Consider the following 16,729-nt stretch of genomic DNA (forward strand, 5'->3'; position numbering starts at 1 on the left):
AATGACTGGCAGAATCCGAGACCAGGGAGAAGAGATGGTGGTAGAAGATTGGGAAAGTTTAAAGTTTATATATAGAAATATTGTAAATTTAATGAGTGTTAGAAAATTGTTGCAATGAAATTTTATGGCTTTAGCAGAAATGTTATAAGGAGTTAGGTATAAATAAGTATTTCAGTATTAATGGAAAATAAGGTACAAAATATGTTAAGATATTCATAATGATAAAAATAGAGAAAGATGGAAAGGAATTGCTGAAACAAGTAATAGAAGTGGAATACAAAAAGGGAGGTGAGAGGAGGTCGATGAAATAAGGGAATGAAAGATAGAGTAATGAAATGGTATGATATATGTTTTTAAATTGTTGTTCTTTTGCTTTGTTTAGTTTAGTTTAGTGTGTTAAGGTTGTGTTTTGTATTGTTTATTGTATTGTATTGTATTGTTTTTTCTTTTCTTTCTCTTTTTTTTTCTTCTCTGCTTTATTTTGTCTTTTTCTTTCGCCTTTTTTCTTCTTCTTTTCTTGTAAGTTTTAAAAGCAATAAAGATTATTTTAAAAAAATATAGAAACAAGAGTAAAATAAAAGTGATAGGTCCCCGGAAGCTATACAGTGGACGCTCGGGTTGCAAACGTGATCCGTGTGGGATGCACGTTTGCAACCCACAGCATTCGCAACCCGCGTCTGCACATGCGCGGGTTTCAGTTCGGTGCTCCTGCGCATGCATGACCGCCAAAACCTGGAAGTAACCCGTTCTGGTACTTCCGGGTTTCGGCGGTCCGCAACCTGAAAAAACACAACCTGAAGCAGCTGTAACCCGAAGTATGACTGTATAATGATGTTACAGTGTTCAAGGAGGTAGGGGAAATTGCAGCAGTAAAGGTTGGAAAGCTGCTGAGTGAGGGAGTGAGAAATTTATGCCTCTGAGGGTGCAGTAAGCCTGGAGTCACCATGGTAGAGGCATAGGAAGCAATAAATGACATGAGCACCTTTTGTGATTGAAATGGCCACATCCAAATGGATTACAAGTGTAAGAGAGTTTTGGTTAAGCCTTGGATGTGTATCCTGGATCAGCTAACCCTGTTGCTGTCTGATAACTACTTCAGGATCAATCATGGGTTAAGCACCCCCAGTTGACGCACACCAAATAAGAGTGACCCCTTCAGAATACCAGTTGGGGTGATCTGTGGCCTGTTAGCATATGAACAGAATCCATACTGGGCATATGGACAGAATCCTTCCCCTTGGGAACAGTTTGCCGTACTTTCATTCAGAGGAGAGAGGGGATAAGGCTCCTTTCCACACCCACACCCCAATTAGACTAAGGATCCAACCCAGTGCTTTTTTCTGCCAACAAGTTATGACAATTAGTCTACAGGGAAATTCCTCCCTGGCCTTGACTACGACTACCAATTTAGTCCATTGCAAAGTCATATGCGTATACACCATGCTTCCCTTCAGGCGGGGCCAAATATATACAGGTTAGGAGAATGGGATGTCTGATGCCGACTACATTGCTGGAAGGCAGCACATCCATCTTTTAAGTTTTGGAGGCAGACCTGAGTGAAGGCAGGCCACCTCACAGTCTGGCCTATAATTGGCCAGTTAAAATTCTGAAGGTAGGAAAGTCTCATCACTCCCCATGGCTGACTGATAATGCCTGCCAGCCAACCACGTGGAAGGTTTTGCCTCTCCCCAGCTCACCCATGGAAGTTTTAAATGTTTTATCAATGAAGGTTGGTGTAGGGTGCCAACATGTGTCTCTGCAGATTACCAATGGATGAGGCATGGTAGAGATCTACAGTCCATGGCTAAGCTGAAGTTAAGACATTGATCCAATACATGACACACTCCTTGTGCTCTCCTGAAGAGTGAAGCAGACACAGCTATTTGCCATCCTGAGCCTGGGCAAGCAATTTTGTTCTCCTTCATAGAGTTTGAGGCCATAGTGTTTGTTTGAGCAGGTGCTGTTGCCTCTGCATCTTTGGAGATGGTGGCGAAGTCAATGGAGATGGCTCACTCTTGGACTTAACTCCAGCTGCCTCACCAGAAGGAGAGGCATTTTCCCCTAACAGCAGAAGGCACCAGAGTCACATGGACAGATGGTGACATTACGCTTGGGATAGTTGGTATCACAGGGGTGGGCCGCTCTCCTAACACTTTGGGTGCTGATGGGGGGCTGAAATGGGAAGGGGGTTAAGAAAATTCCTAGTGAAGGCAGCCCTGTATCGGGAGAGTTTTAATGTCTGATGTGTTACAATCTTTAATATATGCTGTAAGCTGCCCAGAGTGGCTGGGGAAACCCAGCCAGATGGGTGGGGTAGTAGTAGTAGTAGTAGTAGTAGTAGTAGTAGTAATTAATAATAATTTGTTTGGCCTTTTGGATCCCAGCCTTTGTTCTAGATCTCAGTGGGAGGTACTGAAAGCTCAACCAAATCCTGTCTGCGTAGCCACACCATTTTATCTGTACATTTCCTGGTTTGGATTCCATTGTTTTTTGTGATGCTAATATGGGACAAATTCTTTGGGAATTATTCTTGTGTCTACCTAAGTGAAACGTTCTCTAGTATTACTACTGTGATTATATGTGATTATATGTGATTTTCTCTTCTAACTTTGATAGGGTACTTTCCCACATGGGATTGACATTTTGACTGCAGCTGATTATTTTGCAGTTGGAAGCAGAGCAAATTGTTTCCTCAATATAAGGTAAGAGTCTCTAAATGTAAGCACCTCCTCTGCCTTAAATTTATGGGTGACACGCAGATAATTTTGGATTTTTAAAAAGTCTTTCTTGTTCTACTTATGGTTGCATGGGAAATTGGAGAACATTGTGAACAATACGTTTCTGCAATGTTCTATGTGAGAAGACTGAGTGAAATTGGAAGTGCTTGTGTTCTTCACTATTGGGTAAAATAATTTTAAGTAGAAGTCCATATATATCCCTCTGATTTTTATGTTTAATAGGAGAGGCACTATTAAGGGTTCCACATGGTGTTTCCTTTTCTTTTACAAGAAATAGGGCATTTACCTACACCAAACTGAGTGTGTGTGGGGGGGATAATTTTTCTTCTTCAGCGGGATGCCCTGGATTGTGAAGTTGTCCTTGGCAGCAGGACACAAATGTTGCTTAAGTTATCTCAGTAAATCTACATTGGGGCCAGGGGCCAAGCAGAGCCCTTTCAGGTTACTGTACTAGCCTCTTTGGGTGGCTAGTGGCTTCAAGTGGAATCGCAAGCACTGCCTAGGTGTGTATTACCTTGAAACCCTAATTAAGAACTGAGTACAAAAGTAACATGATGGTGTGGAAGGAAAACCTGGGGGGAAAGGATAATATGGTGGGCAATGCTAAATAAGAGGGAGCTTTAATGTAGATGGGACAACCTTATGTATCCTCAAGCTGAACACTGTGTTCTATATAGATGTCCTTTATGGCTCAATTACCTGAGGGAGGGTTTCCAGAAACAAAGAGGGGTAATGTTACCTTGAGTGCTGGTGCTAAGCTTCCTTGTCATGGTGGTGAATATAAATACCTGGGGTGAAAATAGGGTCCTGTTTGCATAATTTGGTTGGCGATTCCTTCCCTTGATGTATGTTCATAACTGTTGTTAGCTAAGTACCTATACTGGGATGTGTTTAGCAGATAGTTTCCTAGTGCTTCTGGCATGGAGCTTATTTTCATCAGGGGTCTCAGATTTTCGGTTTGATGGGAATGCCTTGGATGGCTTGACTGTTAGGATCTAGGCAGAAAGGAAGACGTTTGACATTTCTGGAGTTTTCATGCCTCTGCAAAACTGGCGGAAGGTACTCCTAGTGAACGAGATCAAGGAGAATAGCCTGTGTATGGTGTTGTTTTCTTCTTAAGAATGTAAATCTATAAGGAGAACCCTGCTACATCAGGCTAAAGGCCCATCTAGTCTAGCATCTGTTCCTACAGTGACCATCACAACCCCAAGATCTCTTTCCTGCCCAGTCACTGCCACTTCAGACACCATCTTCGTATATGTGAAGCTGGGATTTTTTTAGAGAGGTCCTTTTGGAACTCTTCACTAACCTTTTTGTTTGTTTGTTTTTACCACCCTGAATAACTTTATGCCACCAGCAAATCTCACCATCTTGATGCTCACCCCTAAATATGAACCAAGTGAAAAAGTGCCAATTGCAATACAGATCCTTGGAGGAAGCCCTTCCAAGAATAGTCAGGTTATAACGAGTGTGCTTTAACCAGTTACCGATCAGGAAGAGGACTTCCCGCTCTCTCTATCACTACTACATTTGCTCAGGGATCTTTGTTGAGGGGCTTTGCTAAAAAGCTTTTTGAAAGTCCAAGTAAACATTGTCTCCTGGATGACGCCTGTCCATATGCGTGCTGATACTCTTGTTCTGGGTGTCTCAGCCTATGCTTAGTATGTTTTCCTTAGGAAAACGGGAGTTTCCTAGAGTGAAGGTGCTGACAGTGATACATAAAATGATAGCAAGGCTGAGCTCCTTGGTAACTTCATGTGGTGAGGTTGGGCCGCTACCATTGCTAGTATTTGACTGTTCCCTCAATTAACAACAAATGAAGAAACAAACACCTCCCTGCATATAGGGAGCAGAGGCTGTGAGCACACTATGCCTTTAAAGCACATTCCAGAATTCTTTGAGGGGAACAATATGCTTCGAATGTGCTTTAAAGGTATAGTGCAGGGGTCAGCAACCTTTTTCAGCTGTGGGCCGGTCCACTGTCCCTCAGACCATGTGGGGGGCCGGACTATATTTTGAAAAAAATAATGACTGAATTCCTATGCCCCACAAATAACGCAGAGATGCATTTTAAATAAAAGGACACATTCTACTCATGTAAAAACACGCTGATTCCCGGAACGTCTGCGGGCCGGATTGAGAAGGCGATTGGGCTGCATCCGGCCCCCGGGTCTTAGGTTGCCTACCCCTGGTATAGTGTGTACACACACACACACACACAGAGGGGGGGGGGGAGAGAGAGAGAATATTAATGTAGCCCCCTTCTGGCTGTGCTTGTTCATTACATGCAGGGATTTTGAAAAAGCAACATGGGGGAGCATTAAAAAATACGACCCCCACTTACTGTCTGAAGTACTATAGTCCAGAATTCTACCAACCCACTATGTTTAGTATGGGTATCTGTTCTAAACCAAATGTTTCCTGTACATCAGCTTTGAAGAATATTCTTAAGGCCAGCAGAACCATATGAATTAATGTGCTTACTGAATACAAGTCAAGTAATGGTGAACTGAAGGGAGGCTGACAATTTGCAGGCCCAGAAGAAAGTAGCTTGTTTAGGTATCTGCGGTGTGAGCATACTTTGTTTTTGTTACTTACTCAGTTTCTAAATTACCTTTTTTATTGTCCCTTTCATCCTTAAGCTGTTCAGCCCACACTCTTCCATGGCACTCCACCCTCCCTTTAGTCTTTGCTTTTTTTGGTACACACCTTCCTCCTACACGCAGCCAATTTCCCAACTCTTTTCTATAGCAAAACAAAAACAAGGAAATGTGATGGGTCCGGAAGGCAGTTCTTTCCCATTTTTCTTACGTACTTTTGAGTTACCGGATGAACAGGTCATAATTGGAGGATTGACTAGGTTTGAACTAAAGTACAAATGTCCCATTCCATGGAGAAAACTGATCAGGGCCTTGATTGTAAATTGTTTTTTTCCATGACTCATAAACAATCAGTAATTTTAGAGGGTTTGGCCTACTGTAAGGTATGCTATCCCTTCTCTTGCATCTGTGAACTGTGTATGTTTAACTGCACAGATTCTTGTTGCACAAGCATAGGCTTGCAATACGTCATGTATGACATGTCCTGGTTTTCAGGTGTAAAAATGGCGTTGGGGGAATTTTGCCTAGTTGGCAAAATGTCAGGAAAAACCCAGATGTATGGCAACGTAATGGAAAAAGCAGCAGAAACAGCTCCAAAAGCTTAAAATCACTAATTTTGGGGGGGAGGGGGTTTCCCCAATTTGGGTTCGTTCCCCCCAAAAGCTCAACAACCTTGTGGGTGTCAGGAATTTTACTTTTTGAAAATGGCAACCCTACATAAGCAGCCCTGCCATGGTTGATACAGGCTTATTTACAGTATGTTTCAGGGATACTAGGATAAGTTGTTCTGCCTTAGCACAAAATGTTAGACTGGGAGTCCTTCAAACCTTCAGGCCTTAAAATATCCATGATTTTTAGTTTACTCTTTCCATATAGTGCTGTTTAATTAATGGAATGATTCATTTCTATCCATAGAGATTTATCTTGCTAATTTAAACTTTTCAAAAATCTAAGTTGGTTAGCATTTCAAATACATTCTTGGAGGAGAGCAGAAGGTTCTATTTTCTTTCACTTTCTTTTTTAGATGGTCAGTTCTTAATAATGTTGACTATGACTAATGAAATAGCCTTATTTTACTAAGCAGTAGAAATAAAATAGCAAAAAATACCAGGTTCTCTGTTATGTGCTTCAGATAAGCCAGAGAAATGACTAATTTCCCTCCCTGATTAAACATCTCCCCCCCCCCACAGCAATAGCCATGATGCTAATACTTTCTCTACAAAAATGTATTCACACTTCATTTTAGCCAGCCCCTTTGCTTACATACCTTTTTAATATAAAGTTTACATGACTTAAATAAGGTCTCATTTAATTTCAGCATTGGCTTTCATAATGCTGTGTTGGTTAAAAGCAGAATATTAGTATATGTTTGGGATGAGATGACAAACATAAATGAAAAGCTTTATGTGTCAAGCTTGACTCCACATATATGTCTATTAAATTCCTTCCTTAACTTGTAAGCCTTGGACAGTTTGAGGTTATTAGGTTCTTTTTGAAATTGACTTTGAAATAACTTTTGGAGCAAATTTCTGTTTGAAATTTTTGTGCTTTTGTGTCCTTTCAGTGTATATATTGCTGGGTTTCCTGAGTATACACAGTCAATGATTGATCACCTGGTTAACATGAAGATCAACCACTGGGATCCGTAAGTGTAATTATGTTAATATGTGGGGATTTGGTATTTTGATCAGAAAAGTATAGCTGATTTCTAAATTAGATTCGAGGTGAGACTGCTTTTATTGTTTTCAATTTGTTCAATTTGCTAACATTTGTTGACTTTCAGCTATATCTGATAAAAATCAGGTGTGCTGGTGAAAATTAATTATTAAGACTGGAATAAGTACAAGTACTTAAATGTGTTGTTTTGACCCTAAGAAATGAAATAAGCCTGTGGTTCAGATGCAGCGAGGAACCATTTTTACCTGCCCTGTCAACAAGCAATTGTGAGCCTTGAGCTTACACATCTTCCTTTCCTCTCCTGCTCACATGAGGAGCCACAGTTTGTGAACCTAAATTGTTCTCTATCATTTAAGCCAGAGGTTTTCAACCTTTTGGAGTCCATGGCTCGCTTGACCAACTACCTTCTTTCTGCGGCACCCCTGTGGGGCTCAGGATCCCAGCTATGTCACCCCTTGCCTGCAGAGCTGGCAGCCTCTCATCCTTTTTCAAACACCCTCCCTTGTGGAGCGTTCCCTCAGCCTCCTCCCCTCTCCTTGGGAGTCCTTCAGGCAGCCGCTGCTGCCACCCCTGGTGTCTGAGCTGCTCCCCCTCCCCAAAGAGAGGTGCCTTCTCATGCCACCCTACAGGGGCCTGGGCAGAGAATGACCCCAGACGGAGACTGGCTAGAGGTGGACATGAGGCCAGCACCTTATCTTGAGAGGCAGCAGGAGCAGCAGTAGGGCTGCCGCAACAAACAGCTGTGCAAGCCTTTGGGAGGCAGACACACAAGAAGGCATCAGAGGAGGGAGGGAAGGAAAGAAGGACAGAGGTCAGTGTTGCCTCTGGCACCCCTGATCATCATTCAAGGCACCCCAGGGTGCCGTGGCACAATGGTTGAAAACCACCGATTTAAGCAAATCACAGTTCCCTAAATTCAGATATCACAGGGAAGTGTGATTCCTTTAAAATCAGGAGCAGAAGGTTTTGCCTCTTCCTTTGGCAAGTGAAATAGGAGCAGGATAGGGAGCATGCGGGCCCAAGGCTCATTCATGTTGTAGGAAGCCATACTATCTCCCATTCTGGCCTCCTGGGTGCCCAGTGGGGTTAGCACTGCCCATTATCTTGAGGCAGAAACTTTGCTGCCTCCTAGGAACTTTTATTGATTATGTTCCTGAAAGCAGCTTCAGTTTTAAGTTCCTGCCTTTAGCTTGAAGCAGCAGCACTGGAAATGTCATTACTCATGAACTAGGTGTTTTGAGTTCATATGCCAGCCTTATAAGCACGTCTGCTGCATGCTTCCCACCCCATTCTCTCCCTATCTCTCAATTTTTCAGTGTTATTCGGGATCTTTCAACCAAAGCTCTGCATAACATCACAGCGCAGGCTCCAGAATATATGGCAAACGAAGGTGAGTGAAAACAAGCTTATGATCTAAAGCACCTAGAACATTACTGCAAAAGCCCTTAATCCTATGTGCCTAATAGAGAAGCACACTGAATATTTCTAGCAACCAAGGTAATTAAGTGTCTCTAACAGAGAGAGAAATTTATCCTATAGTGGGTTAAATGTATATGCAGAACTCATTGTTTTAAGAGTAATGTTAACACACTGCAGGCTTTTTGTGGCATTAGAATATATGTGCTTAACTTGTGAAAAGATTTGGTATTTAGCATATGAAGAAATGTGTTAACTTCTTTGGGAAATTAAACCAGGGAACTTCAAATGCTAGTCATTTACATACTTTTGCAAACTTCTCAATGTATGTAAAATGAATTCAAGATAGCATTCTCAAATGTGAATAGTAAGCGACAGCTATTACTCCACTTTTGTCATTTTATTAGGGATCTAGCATCTAGTCTTCAGACTGGAGGGGGACAATTTCTTGTCTGTTTGCCCTTTTAAATTTGTAAGTTATTCATGTTTAATCTCTTGCAGTTTTACCAAAACTGCTGCCATTGGCAATTGGCACAGATCTTCATACTCGCCATGGAGCGATTCTGGCCTGTGCTGAGATCACTCATGCCTTGAGTAAACTAGCAGAAGAAAATAAGAGGTAAGAAGACAAAATCATTACTTCATTGTTTTTATACATTTTTTTGAGACTGTAGTGAAACACAGTCTATAAATTGGGTCAATAAATAAATAAGGCATGGATACAAAGATGAATTCTTGTTGATTACCATTTCCCCCCAATGCATTATGGTAGAGTTCATATTGGCATTTAAGTTCTGCATACTAGGGACTACTATGATCAGAAAGAAAACGAGGGTAGTAGAAAATTAAAGAAGAAAAAATAACATCATACTCTTCTTATCTACATCAGTGGTTTTCTTCACTTTGGGTGGCATTTACCAGGGTGCATTAATGTGCCTCAGAAAGATAATGTGAATTAGCTGGAACTTCTTTCAGTGAATTAGCTAAGAGATCTAAGAAAACATAAATTCACCTAGGAAGGGAGTTAAAAGCTAGAATTGTTAATATTTTAATGGCTATAAATATATTCAAGAGCTTTGGTTATGAAACAGGTAATACTAGATAAACTAAGGTTACCAGATGTCCCCGTTTCCCGGGGACAGTCCCTGGATTTACAAATCAGTCCCCATACAAAATCCATTGAAGTTGAAAAGTGTCCCCAGATTAATTGAAAAAAAATCTGGTAACCTTAAGATAAACTTACTAGTCAATACATGATGATCTCACAGGTAATATGGGAAGAAATGCTTAATGTTGGTTTGGACGGTTGTGTGACATCTGTCCGGGACGCTGGTGGCTTTAGAAGTTTGACTGACACCTTGGTTTTCAGAGAGAAGAATAAGCATCTATACTTTCCAATTAATGTCTTGCCACTGGCAGATCGGTTTCTAGGACTCCCTCACATGTGACAGAAAGAAGCTCATATAGTATTCCTCTGATTCTTTCTGTGGTGGCTTTTAACTTTGCAGATCCATTACATCATATTTGGATGAAAAAGCCTTGGAAGGACTTAAACAGATTCATGTGGAGGTTGGTACAAATTCTGTCTCATGAAAAAGAAAATGTTTTTGCACTCTTTAAATAGGAAAGTTTCTGTTGTTAAAACCGATAATGTAAAAATTAATTGGTGTGTGTGCATTGTTAGATGTCATGCCCACATCCATGCAGCTCACAGAATGTTTGAGGGAGTTTCCCATAGTGGACCATAGCCCAACAGCTGTGGCTGATAGGACAGATCAATGGCAGCTGCACAGCTGCATGGTGGTAGGGAGGCAGACTATCTGCAGCCAGCCCTGCAAAAACTGGCAGGTGGCACATTCTTTGCTCCTCTCAATCTGCTGCATGCACCAATGGATTTCCTTGGCTCACAGAAGAAGTGGCTCACCAGTAATGTAGACTGGAGATATATTTTAATTTTTTCCATAACGTACTGTACAAAAGTTTGTATGAGATTTGAAATGAAGTGGATTTTCTTCTTCAACATAAACATGCAGAGAATTACCCTACACTTAGAATATTGTATATACGTGGGATCTATTACTGGAGCTTCCTGGGCAGTACCAGTATAACTAATATTATTATTAGGAAAATAGATACTATTTTGTTAGCCATCAGTGATAAAATCTATATGTATGATCAAATATGAGTGAAACAATACTGAATTATGTCGCAAAAACTTAATCCTTGTACTCTTATAAAAATACTGTGTACAGTTAACATATTTCTGTGGGGTGGGGTTTTGACTAAATTGGTGTTTCTCAGCCATTTTGAAGTGGGACCTATTGGTAAATTTACATAACCTTTTGGGATCCAGAATCCCATTGTTGTGTGGTCCACTCAGGAACTAGCTGTGGGCTATAACTTGCAATTTCTTTATTCTGTATCTAATACCAGTTTTCTCTTACAGCTTTGCCGTCGTCAGTTGTATCGGTAAGATAATTAATGCCAAGTAGATTGTTTCAATTGTAAGAATAAAGAAAAAGCCTCATAAAATATGCAGTCCACAAAAAAGCTTGGGTGCCTACTTTCATACTGACTCTGTGCATGGGTGTGCTGTGTTTCCTAAGCGTAAGCATAGCTTGGCTGGCATGTGGCCACAGCAGAACTTGCTGCTTGGAATAGAGAGCATGACTGGAGCAGCCTGTCTTAGAAATTCTTTTATGATGCCCATACATAATTACAGCCCAGTGGAAAGTGTGACCCTGTCTTATAGCAGCCTGCATAGGCTGCCACCATGACCAGCTCAAGGTATTTTGCCACCCTAGGCAAGGTAAAAAATTATAACCAACACCTTCCTTACTCTGTCTTGTACAGTAAACACCATGGCATTGATCCATGAAGTAGCCAAGAGTTTCCTGTGATAATTTAAAGCCTCCTTCTCTTGATGCTTCACTTTGTAACATTTAAAATTTGGAACATCGGTGAAGCGAAGTGAAAATACAGAGCCTAGAGGCAGACTTTATGCTTCAAAATTGGAGAGTCTGTTGGGAAAGGATGTAGAGACAGGAAACAACTGATACACTTTCAAGCTTTTAGAATTTCTCCCCCTTATATACAGGTCCATTATATATGTCACAGCTGTTTTATTAAGAACAATTCCGAGTTTGGAAAGGGAGAGGAAAGTATATACCAGATGTGTGTTTAGTTGCACCTTTTGAATTGTCTTTCTGTGTAGTACATGTTTACTTCCATGTTTTTGAAATGTAAGACTGAACCAGAATTTCTGGGAGCAAAATGACTATATTAAATACGAACCATTCTTTGAGACAGCTTTCTTCATTTGGCACATTGGTTAATCTGCCTTAGTTCATAATATGTTCATATTTATAGAGGTATCACACTGGCTGTTATACTTTCTGTAAATTCTTTTAATGTCAGGGTGAGGCTAGGGTATAATTTGACTTTTTCCTCACAAAATACAAGCTTGCATTTATCGGTTTCATTAGATTCTTAATAGTGCCTTTCTTATCAATTAGACTTCAAACAAGCATCATGTTTCTCTTCAACGTAGTACTTTGCATAATTGAGTTATTCCCTTGTGAGCATATTAACGTAGTTTCAGGATATCAAAATACCTTTTAAATGGTATATAAAATATTCTGCTTTGGATCATTTTGTAATAGCAAGCCACTTAGCTTTTAATAGGCAAGCACTCTGCTAAACAAGCTGAACTTGTTTTCTGAAGAGCAACCAAGCTGAAGTGCCCTGAAGGTGCTCAGCTGAGACGTGGTTTCTTGGATTTTGAGAAAGTGTCGTCAGCCATCTGTTGAAGTACATACAAAACATTTTTTTCCATGGTTTTCTTTATCTGTTTCTGGAATGAAGATTTATTTTACAGAAATAGGAGTGATATGAAACATTTTCTCAGAAGAGAGTAATTTGATTTCTGTTTGTTGTGTAAATGAATGTTATCAGCAACAGCAATGAAGTCACATTACCGAGTGATGATCTGTATGTGTAATGCATCGTGTAGAGGCAGTGGATTAAGAAGCACTATACTCTCTCAATGAAAATGTTAAGAGCACAAGGCCATACAATGAAATAAATTTATTTTGGGTATTAGATAAACCAAAGAATTACTTCACAAAACAAAGCACATGTGGGATTTATGAGATTAACTTCAAAGTCTTGAGACAGATGAGTTTTCTAGGATAGGTTGCTCTCTTTTGTCTCTTCCTCTGCACTGCCACATCATGTAAAAGGTTTTACATGAAGCAAGATGAAGTGATAGAAGAGTTAATTTATTTTTTATTTTGAATCTTAACAAGACAGAAAAGAGAATTTTACCTTTCCTTTCCTTTGTATTCTTCGTAAAGATAGTGATTTGAGATTTTCAGCCAATACATTTTCCTTTTTCCTTTTTCAGGGGTTTAGGTGGAGAACTAATGAGGCCAGCTGGTACGTCACACGACACACACACACACACACACACACACACACACACACACACTTTTAATCCAAATGTTTATTATATAGCATTCTGTGGTATTATGCATTTCTCTGGTTTTTTGACTGTAAGTAAATGTACTTTGGAAATAAATCTTGCATCTCGAACCTTCCTCATTTTTTCAGCTGCTACACCGGTTCACCAGGCACACTGCCAATCCTTCCTTCAATTTGTACCCAAGGTCAAGCTTCCCCCTTAAACCATACCTTGTCTGCTCACTGTACCCTAAAAATACCTCCCCCAATTTTTTTTTAAATGCAGTGCAGATAAAACATAAACAGGTTCCATATTGGTAGTGCTCCTTGGTGGCATTTTAGCAGCCACCATAAAACTTGTTTTCTTGCTTGTTGGTATCAAGGAACGCAGACGTCTCCCTCCAAAAAGAATGATTTTTGGAGGGGTTCTCATGTAGCCTGCACAAAGGGGCTCCATTTGAAAAAGCTCTATACAAGCAGAATGTTCCACACTAACTTTAAGTCAAGGAGTACTTGGACGCACTATATGCAGAAACCTAGGGAGCCTTAATTTGGGACTTGCCTGTGCCATTTCTGTATGCTTCAGTTGGTAAGGTTGGGAGTAACTTTAGCTACACTAAAGTGTATAGACCTTGTGCTAGAATATCTTTTAAAATACTTTTGGTGCTGATCAGTATGCATATTCACAGTGCAACCCATCTACTGTGTAGCAATACCAGTATGCCTGTTATTACATTTGCTTGAGCTCTGACCCTGTGTCTGTATAATATATGTGTACAAGGTCCACTGAACTCAGAGGACCATATTTGACACAGGATTGTTCTCTGCTGTTTTCAGAAATTGTATTCTCTTCGTTTTCTTCCAGTCTGCGCTTTAATTGAAAAGTTATCACTTTCAAAAATGCCTTTTAGAGGAGATCCCATAATAGGTAGGTGATGTTTTTGATGTCTTAAATTTATTCTGTCTTTTTGTCTGTTGAAGATTATAATTGCATTCAAATGCACAGTCCTCTTTATTTCACTTGCCAAGAATATGGCTCACAGAGATATGCTTATTTCATATCGTCACAAGATGTTCTTTAGGGCTGTGAATGTCCTAACATGCCTTTCATGACCCAGTATTTTTGCTTGTTGCCTCCTGCTGTCATTGGCATCATGATGCTATGACTGTGTGTGTCATATTCAGTTTAATTCAGAAAAGAATTGGCCAAATTGAGCCCCACTTTGGGCAAAGTATTCTGGAATTGCACAGGGTTGGACTAGATGAACCTCATGGTCCTTTCCAACTCTACAGTTCCATGATTCTGTGAAATGATGCAGCACATGGAGGAAATTGTATAGGGTAATGTCATATGCAGGAGACTTGGGGCAGCAATTCTACCCCACTCAACAAAATGTTCCGTCTGTAACAGAATGCTTCTTTCAGCCTTAGTTTTAGTGGGAAAGGGAACCCTAGGTGCCAGGAAAAGGCCTTTGTGGACCCCCATGATAGATGACGCACTAATCTCAAAAGCAAATTGAAAACAAAGTTGAAAACATTTAATTTGGGGACAAAAATCCATAAGGATGCACACTTAAATTTGCAGAGATCAGCTGGAGTTTTTATGAATATACTCTGGAACCTTTGAATATATTAAAAGTTGTTGTTTTTTAAAAGGTGGTGAATACCAGTATGTTTAATTTTAGGTAACTAATGTATTATCAAACATGCTTTCTTTCCCTCTAGCTGAATGGCAGTCACTGATAAATGACAGTTTCAAAAGTCTCCACCTTGTTTCAAGCAATGCAAAGCAACAAATAAAGGTACAGTTTCCTGTATCTATATTTTTGTTGCTTGTTTTGATAAAAAAAAACCATAAATATTTTCGTATTATGAAAGTTGCTCTCAAGGTATTCTTAAATTACCCAGGTGCTGTATATAACAGAACACAAGAGTACTTTGGGCCCGTATTTCCATGTGGTGTAAATTAATTGTGTCTGTGAAAGGACAGAACCTCAGTTTCACCCTGAAGTAATAAATTTTATATTTATAATGAGGAAATAGATACCACTTAAATGACATTTAGGACAGCAACTCAACTCAAATTGCACTACTTTTTGAATTCTATATGGAATTGAATAGGCTTGTTATAGAGACTCCATAACAAACCATAGGAAAATATTAAACCAAGCACATTCTTAAATTGATATACTCTTTAGTCGAATTCATTTGGGTGGTAGCTGTTGTAGATTTACTGCCTGGTCATAAGTGACGTGTGCAGAAAGATAAAATCTTTTGCGTAATACTGTATAGTTTTTTCTCGTTTAAATAAAATGATGGTCCACTCTTTCCCACCTATCTGTGGGAGTGAGGAGAGGCTCCATAGCTCATGGCAAAAGCTACAGTCATTTAGGAAGCTGGCTGTAATACAGCCACACCCAAACCTAATGGGTCCTGCCCAGAATGCCATCTCTCCCCATAGGCTATTCTGGAGAGGGATCATTGTGCGAGTATACAATGAAGCTTAAAGCCTAAATAACCTCAGCTGGTTTGACTAGTGTTTGCTTTTAAAGGTATGGAAGGCAATATATACATCACACATCTATTCTTGTGCTAAATTGAGTTAATCCCCAAGCCAAACAGAGGACATAGATGATGCCTTCCTGGAACAGATGGCCAAGCATGCAAAAGGAAGGGAGATAGTAGTAATGGGGGACTTCAATTACCCGGATATTTGTTGGATGTCAAACTCAGCCAAGAGCATAAGGTCAAACAGATTCCTCACTGGCCTTGCAGACAACTTCATTGTCCAGAAAGTGGGAGAAGCAACAAGAGGAACAGCCATTTTAGATCTGGTCCTAACAATGTTGATGACCTGGTTAGTGGGGTAGAAGTGGAAGGATCATTAGGCGCGAGTGATCATGCTCTTCTGAAGTTTACTATACAGCGGAAAGGAGCAGCCAAGCATACTAGGACTCAATTTCTTGACTTTAAGAAAGCCGACTTCATAAAACTTAGGGAAGTGCTGGGTGAGATCCCATGGACATTAATACTAAAAGGAAAGGGAGTTCATGATGGCTGGGAGTTTGTTAAGAGGGAGATAGTAAAAGCACAACTTCAGGCAATACCAATGAGACGGAAACATGGAAGGTGCCTAAAGAAGCCAGGGTGGCTATCTAAAGAACTTTTAACTGAGTTAAGATTAAAAAAGGATGTGTACAAAAAATGGAAAAGGGGGGAAACCACCAAAGAGGAATTCAAACAAATAGCCAGCACGTGTAGACACAAAGTCAGAAAAGCTAAAGCACAGAATGAACTCAGGCTTGCTAGAGAGGTTAAAAGCAACAAAAAAAGGCTTTTATGGGTGTGTTCGTAGCAGAAGGAAGAACGAAGAAACAGTGGGGTCACTCAGAGGAGAAGATGGTGAAATGCAAACAGGGGACACAGAAAGGGCTGAACTCCTCAATGCCTTCTTTGCCTCAGTCTTCTCCGATAAAGAAAACAATGCCCGACCTGAAGAATTTGGAGCAAATGATTCAGCAGAGGAAACACAGCCCAGAATAACTAAGGAGATAGTACAAGAATACTTGGCTAGTTTAGATGTATTCAAGTCTCCAGGGCCAGGTGAACTGCATCCAAGAGTCTTAAAAGAACTGGCAGATGTGATCTCAGAACCACTGGCAGTCATCTTTGAGAATTCCTGGAGAACAGGCGAAGTCCCGGCAGACTGGAGGAGTGCAAATGTTGTCCCTATTTTCAAAAAGGGGAAAAGAGAGGACCCAAATAATTACCGCCCAGTCAGTCTGACATCAATACCAGGGAAGATTCTGGAGCAGATCATTAAGCAAACAGTCTGTG

The 16,729-nt window shown here is 40.3% G+C and overlaps 1 protein-coding gene across 4 annotated transcripts in view; it reads left to right on the forward strand.

The window, feature by feature from the left end:
• TBCD (tubulin folding cofactor D) overlaps window positions 1-16,729 on the forward strand; it is a 135,812-nt gene that overhangs the window by 90,425 nt on the left and 28,658 nt on the right. For all 4 annotated transcript variants that reach the window (XM_080993611.1, XM_080993614.1, XM_080993613.1 and 1 more), the window contains exons 18-26: window positions 2,617-2,702; window positions 6,903-6,983; window positions 8,332-8,405; window positions 8,933-9,050; window positions 9,940-10,000; window positions 10,878-10,900; window positions 12,837-12,868; window positions 13,758-13,820; window positions 14,618-14,694. In XM_080993611.1, coding sequence (XP_080849737.1) covers window positions 2,617-2,702; window positions 6,903-6,983; window positions 8,332-8,405; window positions 8,933-9,050; window positions 9,940-10,000; window positions 10,878-10,900; window positions 12,837-12,868; window positions 13,758-13,820; window positions 14,618-14,694 — 615 coding nt within the window. The remainder of the gene's footprint in view (window positions 1-2,616; window positions 2,703-6,902; window positions 6,984-8,331; window positions 8,406-8,932; window positions 9,051-9,939; window positions 10,001-10,877; window positions 10,901-12,836; window positions 12,869-13,757; window positions 13,821-14,617; window positions 14,695-16,729) is intronic.

This window comes from Podarcis pityusensis (assembly GCF_964106645.2).
Source record: "Podarcis pityusensis genome assembly, chromosome: 2".
In the NCBI taxonomy this organism is placed as follows: domain Eukaryota; kingdom Metazoa; phylum Chordata; class Lepidosauria; order Squamata; family Lacertidae; genus Podarcis; species Podarcis pityusensis.